We start from the raw sequence: 11,361 nt of genomic DNA on the forward strand, positions 1-11,361 counted from the left end.
CCGTTCTGGCGCAGGGAGCGGCAGCAGACGGAGCAGTGGGTCAGGGACCATGGGAGGTCCTGGAGATGGAGGCCCTAACAGTGCTACATCCATCCTGTGTAAGTGACGGCTGCGAGGAGGTGTGACATGAAAGAAGGATTTCTTAGGATTAGACCAAGGAGTTGGGGTTTTTGACCCCTGTGGTTGTCTCTGCTTGCTGTGGGCTTTGCATGAGCTGCTTCCTCCAGCGTAGCTCGGTTTCCCTGCTCAGTATAATGCCAGAGCCTTTAGGGAAGCGTGTGTAGGGGGTGTTCTCCCTCGGAGCTGGCTGCCGTAGGAATATAGGATACCCCTAGATTAGCGGGGGTGCAGTTCAGCTGATGTGCTTGTCCTCTTTTTGCAGCTGCCGACAGTTACTGACTCACGCCTCTCTCCCCCCGTGTGTTGTTCCCTCTCCAGCTGGCTTTGGCGGCATCACTGGGCTGGGCAACCTTGGGATGGGCTCTGCCAACTTCATGGAGCTCCAGCAGCAGATGCAGCGGCAGCTGATGTCCAACCCAGAGATGCTTTCTCAGATCATGGAGAATCCCTTGGTGCAGAACATGATGTCTAACCCTGACCTCATGAGACAGATGATCATGGCCAATCCCCAGATGCAGCAGCTCATGGAGCGAAATCCGGAGATAAGCCACATGCTGAATAACCCGGAGCTCATGAGGCAGGTGAGTCAGCACGCCGGGGCCTCGTTAAAGCGTGTTCAGGAGCATCTTTGTGGACCAGCTTCAGTGTCTGCTCTCCAAAGGGAGTGTGTGAATGCCAGATCAGTGATTTTAGAGATCTCTTCCTTCCTGCTGTAAGCTCCCCACAAACAGATGGTGGTCTTGTGTTATGTGAATGCTGATTACTCAACCCACATACTTGCAACTCTTATCTCCCTCTCAGGGCTATTGGATCCATCATGTGTTGGGCAAAAAAAAAAGGATGCTGGGATCATCCTAGCACACTGCATACAAAGCTGCTGTGTTTCTGATTCAGGAATGGGAGTCAAAGCAGTCCTGGAGAAGTGAAGCTACTGCAAAAGCTTTTTGTTTCTCTCTTTCTCTTGATAGATGAAGTACAGACCACAGAGCTGTACAGTCAGTGTTTTACTCCCTGTATCAGCAAAGAGCACTAGTTGTAGGCCGGGATCCTAGAGGTCTTGATTTTCTGTACAGTCCCAGAGCAGAGAGGATCCATGCCCTAGAGGAGTGGCAATCTGGAAGAGCGAAGCTTCATCGGAAGGGAAGCATAAAGGCTGAATGAGAGCCTGAGTGTTAAATAGCCCTTGACAGGATTCTGTTGTTCCCCCAAGAAGACTTGTCAGGAGGTCTTTCTGGGTTGTTGCTGAATGAGCCTAGTTCCCATCTGCTTCTTGGTTATCTTTTCTTCCGCTTGTGTCAGCCATACATGAAATTCCAGAGCTGCAGGACTACATTGTGAGCGATCGTACCTAAACAGCACCCCAAATGAGATCTGGATGTTCCTTGGGCAGGGCAGACCCATCAGAAGTCTGGAGGGGGTGAATGTCTTGGTTTTCTTGAAATGGGAAGGATCCAATCTCTTCCACCTTCTCAGTTTTTGAATGCAGTCCATCTACTTTGAGTGGGAACATATGGGTGTTAAATGTTTGGATGTCCTGATACTGCTTAGAAACAAAACAATCTCATCCAGCTGAATTGAGGTTGAGAAGGAAGAGAGCTGAGCGAGGATGGGAGGAGCCAGGATCCCTGGGCTCTCTTTGCTTGGATAAATGATCTCTCTGCTCTCTGGCTGTGAAACCGGGTTTAATTATACTCTTTCTTCTGGGAGCTGAGATTTAACTCTTTCAGTGCTTGGCTGGTAGAGCAGCAGAATACCACTGGGCTCCTAACCAGTCTCTTGATCCACTCCGGTCTTCCATGGTGCCCATGGGCCTGAGCTTTCCACGTTTTTCTCCTTCTCCCAGACAATGGAATTGGCTCGTAACCCTGCCATGATGCAGGAGATGATGCGGAACCAGGACCGTGCTTTGAGTAACCTCGAAAGCATTCCAGGAGGATACAACGCCAGGATGCTGGGATCATCCTAGCACACTGCATACAAAGCTGCTGTGTTTCTGATTCAGGAATGGGAGTCAAAGCAGTCCTGGAGAAGTGAAGCTACTGCAAAAGCTTTTTGTTTCTCTCTTTCTCTTGATAGATGAAGTACAGACCACAGAGCTGTACAGTCAGTGTTTTACTCCCTGTATCAGCAAAGAGCACTAGTTGTAGGCCGGGATCCTAGAGGTCTTGATTTTCTGTACAGTCCCAGAGCAGAGAGGATCCATGCCCTAGAGGAGTGGCAATCTGGAAGAGCGAAGCTTCATCGGAAGGGAAGCATAAAGGATGAATGAGAGCCTGAGTGTTAAATAGCCCTTGACAGGATTCTGTTGTTCCCCCAAGAAGACTTGTCAGGAGGTCTTTCTGGGTTGTTGCTGAATGAGCCTAGTTCCCATCTGCTTCTTGGTTATCTTTTCTTCCGCTTGTGTCAGCCATACATGAAATTCCAGAGCTGCAGGACTACATTGTGAGCGATCGTACCTAAACAGCACCCCAAATGAGATCTGGATGTTCCTTGGGCAGGGCAGACCCATCAGAAGTCTGGAGGGGGTGAATGTCTTGGTTTTCTTGAAATGGGAAGGATCCAATCTCTTCCACCTTCTCAGTTTTTGAATGCAGTCCATCTACTTTGAGTGGGAACATATGGGTGTTAAATGTTTGGATGTCCTGATACTGCTTAGAAACAAAACAATCTCATCCAGCTGAATTGAGGTTGAGAAGGAAGAGAGCTGAGCGAGGATGGGAGGAGCCAGGATCCCTGGGCTCTCTTTGCTTGGATAAATGATCTCTCTGCTCTCTGGCTGTGAAACCGGGTTTAATTATACTCTTTCTTCTGGGAGCTGAGATTTAACTCTTTCAGTGCTTGGCTGGTAGAGCAGCAGAATACCACTGGGCTCCTAACCAGTCTCTTGATCCACTCCGGTCTTCCATGGTGCCCATGGGCCTGAGCTTTCCACGTTTTTCTCCTTCTCCCAGACAATGGAATTGGCTCGTAACCCTGCCATGATGCAGGAGATGATGCGGAACCAGGACCGTGCTTTGAGTAACCTCGAAAGCATTCCAGGAGGATACAACGCCCTGCGCCGGATGTACACGGACATCCAGGAGCCCATGTTTAGTGCAGCCAGGGAGCAGGTATTGGCTGCCTTCCTGTAAGTGGGGTGTCGTGTGCTGAGAATGGGAAAGGGGTCTTTCCCTGACCCCCGTGCTAACGGGGCAGCCTTCCCAAAGCGTGGCCGTTCGTCCCCTCCCACTCTGGATGATGAACGTAGCCACCAGCAGGAGAGCGTTGCGCCGTGCCTGTCATCTGCTTTTATTACATGGTTTGGTGTATCCGAGCAGAGACCTGCCCTCGCTCCTTTGGTCTCCAGGCAGGCTGGATGCCAGCCATCGCCGCTCTGAAGGCCCCATAGCTTCGTTAGCGCAGCCCTCTGCTCTCAGCCCGGCTTACTGTATTAGCTCAAGCCTGACGCCTTTGGATTGGAGCTGGCTGAGATCCAGCTGGCTTGAAGCACAGGAGGAGTGAGCGCAGGTCTGTCTGCAAAAGGCTGTGCAGACGTACTCCAGTCTAGCATTACCTACTGGTATGTCCGGGTGCTGATTTTACATGGATGTTTGGAAGCCCTGCATTTGGGAGCCAAATCTAAGGGCTGTGGCCACTTCTTGAGCCGGGTCTTTTTTTCTGAGCGAGGTGTGTTGTGGATTACAGATTTCTCAGGAGGCAAATTATGGCATGTGTTTAGCAAATTCTGGACCTGGATGAATACGATCGGCTGTTCCCTAGCTCGTACAGTGGTGGGGTTAGTCCCACGTTCTCTGCTGGGCCTAACTGATTATGGCTATTTCTTTTTTTTTTTTCTTTTTCCCTAGTTTGGCAACAATCCTTTCTCTTCCTTGACGGGGAATTCTGATAGCTCAAGCTCTCAGCCTTTGCGGACGGAGAACAGAGAGCCGTTACCGAACCCCTGGAGCCCCACGCCCCCTGCTTCCCAGAGCCAGGCGCCCAGCAGTGAAGGGAGCACTGGCTCGGCGACCACCCAAAGCACACCGACTGTATCCAACCCCTTTGGGCTGAATGCTGCTAGCATTGGGGCTGGTACGTAAGCGAGAGAGGATACCAGAGGGTGCTACTGACTGAACAGGTCACCCGGGCTTCCTTGGAGGGTGGTTCCCTCTGGCATTCTAGTGCCTGTCCGTGGCTGCTCTCCAGATGATTGATTCCAGCCCAGTTGCCAGCACAAATGGGTTCTTTCTTGTGTGCCAGTTGGAGGGTTACCTTGGGAACTCTGATGTCCCTGCAGGCCTCGAGAGTGTGGCAGAGTGGCAAGCAAAGCACCGCCATGGCTGTCCACAGCGATATTCACTGTTGGCCAGGGGATGAAGTAAAGGCGTTGCTGTTATATGTCATGTTGTATTTCAGGCATTGCAGCAGCGCTCAGGCTTGTAAAGGGTTTTCCATCATCTTCCCTTTCCCCTTGCAGGCATGTTTAACAGCCCAGAGATGCAAGGACTCCTGCAGCAGATTTCTGAAAACCCTCAGCTGATGCAGAACATGATCTCCGCCCCTTATATGCGGAGCATGATGCAAACTCTTGCCCAGAACCCGGACTTTGCAGCACAGGTAAAAGCGTTGCAGTTGTCTTCTATTGTCAGGCAGGCCGTGAGCACAACGCTTGTGAGACCAGTCTGCTTCTGTAGCTGGAGCGGTTCCTCTTGCAGAAACTAGAGAGCTGAGTGAATATAGACAGATTTGTTGTATTGCTCGATAGCTTGAAGGCAGTCCCAGTACTGAAGCCCGTGTCTGAGCAGAGCCCCTAACAAGGTGGCTTTCCAAGGGACATGGGAGTGGCCCTTCTCTTTGCCCATGGCCAAGTGGGCCCTCTTCAACGCTGCTGCCAGGAATTGAGCTGTCCTCTTTCAGTCCCCGTTAGCAGGGGAACATTTTGAAAGCCAGGGAGGGAGTCAGGGGCATGACTGACTTGTTCTTCATTGGCTTAGTTGCATAGGGTTTAACAGCCAGTGGCAGCAACCCTCTGACCCTACCTACGTGTGCTGTCTCTTGCTAGATCATGGTAAATGTCCCTCTCTTTGCTGGGAATCCACAGCTTCAAGAACAGCTCCGCCTTCAGCTCCCTGTCTTCCTGCAGCAGGTAAAGGCCCCTGTCTGGCCCTGTGCTGCTCTCAGCCCCCGGGCTCCAGAGCTTTTCCGTCCTCTGTAGGAAAGGGAGAATCTCGGCTGCTTAATCAAGTGGGCTCGGGTGGTTTGGGCTGTGAAAGAAAGGGGTTTGCACAGGGGAGAGAGAAAGGAAGAGCTTGTTTAGACAAGGCAATCTAAGTAATCTAAATTACCTAAAGGTGGACTTCAACTTAGACTAGTTAAAGCTACGTGAAACCCCTGCATGGACAGTCTCTCACTGTAATGAGTTTACAAAAATTAAAACAGCTAATTGTGCTGGAGGAGCTGGTTCACTCAGGTAAATCAAATAAAATCACATTCATTCCGAAGGCATGTGCCCCCAGTTCTAAGCTGATTCGCCTAGTTCATGTAGGAAATTTGACCTAAACTCTGTGAGTATCTCTGTAGATGAGCCCTGCAGTCTGGAGACTCGAAGGAGGAACCAGGCTCGCAGGTTCGCGCTGGCTGCAGGGGCGAGAGGCGCAGCTCCGATTGTTGTTCAGATTTAAAGCTGGTGGATCTCTGGCTGCGGAAGCTCTCGCTGTTTGGTACCGCTGTGTCTTTTTGCCTTTGTTCCCAGATGCAGAACCCAGACTCCCTCTCCATTCTCACCAACCCCCGCGCCATGCAGGCGCTCCTCCAGATCCAGCAGGGACTCCAGACGCTGCAAACGGAGGCCCCAGGACTAGTGCCAAGGTAATAAGTGCTTTAGAGTGGGTTTCTGCAGGCAGAGCTGACATGCTTGATACCAGCAGGCAGACTGACTGTTGATTCATCGAGGAGAGATCTGCTTAGGGCACTCTGTCGTGGGGACTTCTGCGTGTGTGTGCCTGCAGGCCTCTGTGGGCTCCAGCTAATTAGTGCTTTCTGCTTGTTTGTTCTTCACGCTGGAAGTCCTTGACCCTTTCTTTTTGGAGAAAAGGTTTGGAAACCACTTGGTCCCTCCCCCCATCTTTTGTTTGCCGTGTTCATTATCGGCTGAACTCAAGCATTTTTATCTCTGGAGAACAGCGCGAGATGCACAGCCACGAGGTTGGGTGGGCACCTTGGGGCAGACAGCAGCCCTCAGGCCTTCTGCTCCGTGGCAGCGCCGGTCACGTTCGGTCTCTGCCGTTCCTTTCAGGCCTGCACCTCTGTTAGGATTGCTTACTCCGTGTGTGACCAGGATACAAACGCAGCCGGTTTAATTTACAAAGCTGTCCTATAGTACGGGCCTCAGCGAGGGCCAGCCTGGCAGAGCCTGCTGGTTACCCTGCCGCCCGGCTCTCGGGGGACACCCAGAAATGCCAGCTTGCCTCTGAGCGTGCCCTGCCTTCCTCTGCAGCCTCGGCTCCTTCGGCATGCCTCGAATGCCCCCGTCCTCCACAGGAGGAAGCACAATCCCGGAGAACCCCGTTCCCTCCGCTTCGACGCCGGCCAGTGCCTCTCCAGCTGGGGGTGGTAACCCCCAACAGCAGCTCATGCAGCAGATGATCCAGCTGCTGGCCGGAGGAAGCTCTCAAGTATGTAATGCCCAGCTGCACGCTGATACTCTTCTGGGGAGGGACATCTCCAGGGCGAGCTAGAGGTTGTCCCGATCCCACCCCACTCTAGGGATGTGGTCCCCAACAGGTTTCTCTTGCCTGTGGTGCTTTGTGCTAAGTTTGGCGTCGCGGGCTGGCTCGTTCCTTGGGGTGTAGTAACCCTTTGTGCAGGTTTGAAGCTAAAGAGTGCCAGGGATCCTCCTCCCAGCGCTGCTGTCACCGTAGGTACAGAACTTGGACTGTGTGCAGTGTGGCTGCTGTGCCGAAGGCCCGGGCAGTGCGGGGCGGTGGGTAACACCACTAAACGAGCCTGGAGTATTTCAGTACGCCTAAAGCTGAGCTCAGGGTCCCTGCTCAGCCCTGCCTGTGTTGGATGTTGATCTCTGCTGTCCGACTCTAAGGTCTTTGTCCTTTCCCTCTGTAGGCGCAGAGTCCTGAAGTGCGATTCCAACAGCAGCTGGAGCAGCTGAACGCCATGGGCTTCATTAATCGTGAGGCCAACCTCCAGGCGCTTATTGCCACTGGTGGAGACATCAATGCAGCTATTGAGAGACTGCTGGGCTCCCAGCCTTCCTAAACTCTTGTCATGCTGCCCCACAGACATCAGCACATGCATCCATACACATGCACAGGGGGATCTTTCAGGAAAGCCCGCCATCATTTTCATATCTGACAGCTGTCCATGTATTTAAAACAAAAAGATACAGCTTAACTCCTGACCTTCCTACTAAGTTAAGATTTCATGTTGAAATGCTCTTTAACTGGCTTGTATGTGGATTCCAGTTCTCATCGTGGCCACAGAGACTTCAGATGTGTATTTTTTCCTAAATATGCCCTCTGTCTCAGACACTCTTCTCTCTCTCTAGATGGTAGAGGCGATACTTCTAGTTACTTACCTGAATGATTGTGTTTTGAGTAGCTTGATTTTAACTGTACATGATTCCCTCCCCTAGCCCTTCTTTCAGGCAAATATTTAAAACTTGAGCCAAGTTTGGGGATTGGTTATTTCTCCCAGCAGCTTATTGGGAACGGATCAAAAAAAAAAAAAAAAAAAAAGAAATGACCTTGAAATTTCTGATGTCATTTGTCTTAATGTTCCATTGGATGAACTGAGCCTGTGTCCCTTGCACACAGGTGCCTCCGATCTCCTGGTAGAGATTTCTTCAAACTGCAGTTGAAGTATGGCCTCTTTACACTCTTGGGATGGTGTGAAGGAGCCTGGATGCCTTCAGGGATCGGGCTTGCTGTTCTTGAACTCGAAAGTGCTGTGCAGAAGAACGTGTTCGAAAGGTGTGTTTCTGCCCCAAGCAATTTAGTTCTTGCGCAGTGGCGTTCGGGGGGGGCTTTGTTGACTCTTGTGCTCAGTAAGCTCATTGCTGAAAGTGTAAAAAAAAAAAAAAAAAAACACCCCCCCTCCCATTTTGGTGTGTTTGAATGTTACGACTCTCCAAGGAGCTCCCCAAGGACCAGCAGGGTGATATTTCCCAAGAGCCTCCATGGCTGTGTAATTTGCATACCATTTTTATCAAAGAAAAATAAATGCGCACAACCATCTGTCTCCCTGCACTCCATGTATCGTCCTTGATTGCCACATTTAAGCTGATTGAGTTCCCCCCCAGTTACTGCTGATTAATCTGGCTTGTCCCCCCATCCTTACCTCTTGCAGATAGCACGGGGTGGTGGGCAACCTCCCCACCTGCCCGGGCTTCCTTCCCTCTTGCGGTGGAGAACCTTTTTTTGAGGTTTAAGACATGCTGCTGAAGGCTTGCCCGAAATCTGACCTTAAACACCTCTGTTCAGAAGCTTCCTTTGAATTAGGGATTCTCAAATACCTGTAGGGTCAAGCTACTTGGTAGTTCTGCTGTATTTGGGTGACCTGATCCGTGGTATTGAAGTCGCCGGCGGGTTCTTCTGCTGACCCCAGAGGCGTTTGCTTGCAGCTGGACAGTGCCCATGCCCACGGTTCCCCCGGGCACCTCTGTGCCCCGTGGATTTTATCCCTGCTTTTCGGTAGCAAGCACAGTGCTTGCTGTTAGCTGGGTGTTGATGTTCTGGTTTGGTTTGGTTCTTTTGCTAGGGGAGGATTGGGCAGTGAGAGGGGCTGGGAGGGATCCCAGCGCTGCTTTCTTGATCTGTCAATGCCCTGCGCTCTTGGAGGGCGTAGGTGGAGCGGTGGTTGCTTGAGAAAACACGAGAGTGCACGTGGGCTGGAAACGCTCCTGCCTTTGTGTATGTGCATTGCGACCAGGCTGGGGTTTTGTTTAGATGAGGATTCAGAAAGCCTCGCTTGAGTCTCTTCTCGTGGCAGCTGGGTACGTGCATGCGGTTTTCTTCCTGCAACCTCTCCTCAAATCACACAGAATGGCAAGGGTTGGAAGGGACCTCGGGAGATCGCCCGGTCCCACCCCCCTGCTCAAGCAGGCTCTCCTAGAGCATTCTACACAGGACTTGGTCCAGGCGGGCTTTGAACATCTCCAGAGAAGGAGACTCCACAGCCCCCCTGGGCAGCCTGGGCCAGGGCTCTGTCACCCTTGGAGTAAAGAAGTTTTTCCTCATATTCAACTGAAACCTCTTATGTTTCAGTTTGCACCCATTGCCCTTAGCCCTGTCGCTGGGCACCGCTGCAAACAGACTGCTTCCATCCTCATGACTTCCGCCCTTAAGATATTTGTATAAGCTTGTATTTGAGGTCAATAAATTGATTCCTGAAGTTAACTTTTCCCAGCCATTGACTCTACATGTTCCTCTTTAGGAAATGCGTCCCCCAAGCCATCAGCTATCGAACCGCACAGGTACTCGTTCTCCCCCTCGACTTCACATCCATCTCCCTGGCATTCCTCGCTTGCTCCAATACCTTTTCTGCTCCTGCTGCTGACCCTGCCGCACGGGGAGAAGAGAGTTGTAGGTGGTGATGAGATCCCCTCTCAGCCTGCTCTTCTCCAGGCTGAACAAGCCCAGCTCCCTCAGCCTTTCCTCCTAGGGGAGATGCCCCAGGCCCCCCATCAGCTTGGTTGCCCTCCTCTGGGCTCTCCCCAGTAGCTCCTCCTCCTCCTTGACCTGGGGAGCCCAGCACTGGGCGCAGAGCTCCAGGTGGGGTCTCATTGGGGCAGAGCAGAGGGGGAGGAGAACCTCCCTCGCCCTGCTGGCCACGCTCCTCTTGATGCGCCCCAGGACGCCCTTGGCCACCAGGGCACCCTGCTGGCTCATGGCCACCTTGTCGCCCACCAGGACCCCCAGGTCCCTCTGGGCAGAGCTGCTTCCCAGCAGGTCAGCCCCCTGTAAAAAGAACGTGCAGAGAGTGGCGTAAGGATGGGTCCTGAAGTTCCTGACGGCACTGGCAGGGTCAGAGCTCCTTCCTCACGTTGCTCGTTGGTCCCTTTGCAGCTAAAAACGGGCTATCGAAAGGCCTGTGTGGTCCTTGGTCACCTCTTGGGTTTGGCCGATGCCCTTTGCCTGCGCTGCAGGAGCAGAGAAGGCAGCTGGACGGCAGTGCTGCCGCTGGGTGGCGGGGAGTGGAGACCTACCCCCGTCTGTGCGATGGGGTCGTGCTTCGCGTTTGAACCTCTTCAAACCCTCAAATTAGTCCCAACCCCTGGCCGGCCAGAAAGAGTCGCTCCAGCTCCCTCCTTGGTGGCAGCGGGGTGTCCTGATGGGGTGTAAATCAGCAACGCGAGGGCGGGGGGAGCTGCCTGCTGCCGGGACGGATGCTTCCAACCTCTCCCTCCACTTCCGACGTGGGCCGGCGCCGTCTCGGCTTGGCCCGGTGAGGTGGGGCAGGGTTGGCGATGCTTCGGCCTCGCTGGGATGAGCTGGGCCACGCAGAAGCTGTTTGGTGCCTGCGAGCGAAGCTGGCTGGAAATACCTGCGTGGTGGAGCCATCCCGCTGGCGGCGGGGGCAGGCCGCTGTGAGTTCTTGAGGGGCATCAATGTGCTTCGTGGGGAAGTTCTTGCTAGGATATTTATTTTTTTTAATTAAGCTGAGGTCCTGTTTTTCCCCGAGAGGGCTCTGGACCGTGGCAAGTGCATGGAAGCCGTTCTCCAGCGCTGCCCGTAGGAGGAGGAGAGCGATTGTCGTCTGTCTGGGGGAGAAGCGCGGAGGGGAGAGGCTGAGTCTTCACGGCCATTCAGTCCTGAGCCTCTCTCTGCTCATTTTAGCAGGAAAACATATTTCTCCCGTCTCTCTACGTCGCAACATCCGCTCTTATGCCGGTTTGAGATCATTCCTCACCTGCTGCCAGCCCACCAGCCAAGGTGCTAAAGCAAAGATAACGGGGCAGCCTGCTATCTCGGCTTGCAGCCTCCGTTTGCATCCGATGTTCATCTACCAGCTCTCCAGCTTCCCCGGGGCAATTTGGCAAAGCTGCCACCCTCCGCGCTCTCCTCCTCGCTGCTCCCGAGGGGCTTTGCCGTACTGGGGTCTGGAGCAGCCGGATGGATTCGCGGCTCCGCTTTTGACGCTGAAACGGTGCGGAGGGGAAGGGGACGAGCTCACGGCAATGCTCTGCTCTCACCAACCCCTCGGCCCTTGCGGGAGCTTTTTTTCCCCCCCCCCCCCGGCGTGTGCTCT

At 53.1% G+C, this 11,361-nt stretch overlaps 2 protein-coding genes across 2 annotated transcripts in view; both read left to right on the top strand.

The window, feature by feature from the left end:
* Window positions 1-12: 12 nt before the first annotated feature.
* On the top strand, window positions 13-8,169 carry UBQLN4 (ubiquilin 4). The gene is made up of 9 exons (XM_035891824.1): window positions 13-98; window positions 439-701; window positions 3,072-3,230; window positions 3,966-4,191; window positions 4,577-4,716; window positions 5,162-5,245; window positions 5,852-5,967; window positions 6,596-6,773; window positions 7,219-8,169. The coding sequence occupies exons 1-9, from the start codon at window positions 50-52 to the stop codon at window positions 7,369-7,371; spliced, it is 1,368 nt and encodes a 455-aa protein (XP_035747717.1). The 5' UTR covers window positions 13-49; the 3' UTR covers window positions 7,372-8,169.
* A 2,410-nt stretch (window positions 8,170-10,579) lies between these two features.
* The window catches only part of GPATCH4 (G-patch domain containing 4), an 11,481-nt gene continuing 10,699 nt past the window's right edge, over window positions 10,580-11,361 (top strand). Inside the window, exon 1 of the mRNA XM_035891794.1 lies at window positions 10,580-10,699. Coding sequence (XP_035747687.1) covers window positions 10,580-10,699 — 120 coding nt within the window. The remainder of the gene's footprint in view (window positions 10,700-11,361) is intronic.

This window comes from Egretta garzetta, unplaced genomic scaffold, assembly GCF_000687185.1.
Source record: "Egretta garzetta isolate BGI_Z169 unplaced genomic scaffold, ASM68718v1 scaffold490, whole genome shotgun sequence".
NCBI lineage: Eukaryota > Metazoa > Chordata > Aves > Pelecaniformes > Ardeidae > Egretta > Egretta garzetta.

Coding starts and splice junctions, on each gene's coding strand:
- UBQLN4 (XM_035891824.1), top strand. CDS start 50: ATGGGAGGTCCTGGAGATGGAGGCCCTAACAGTGCTACATCCATCCTG. Junction 702..3,071: donor ACCCGGAGCTCATGAGGCAG/GTGAGTCAGCAC, acceptor TCCTTCTCCCAG/ACAATGGAATTGGCTCGTAA. Junction 4,717..5,161: donor ACCCGGACTTTGCAGCACAG/GTAAAAGCGTTG, acceptor GTCTCTTGCTAG/ATCATGGTAAATGTCCCTCT.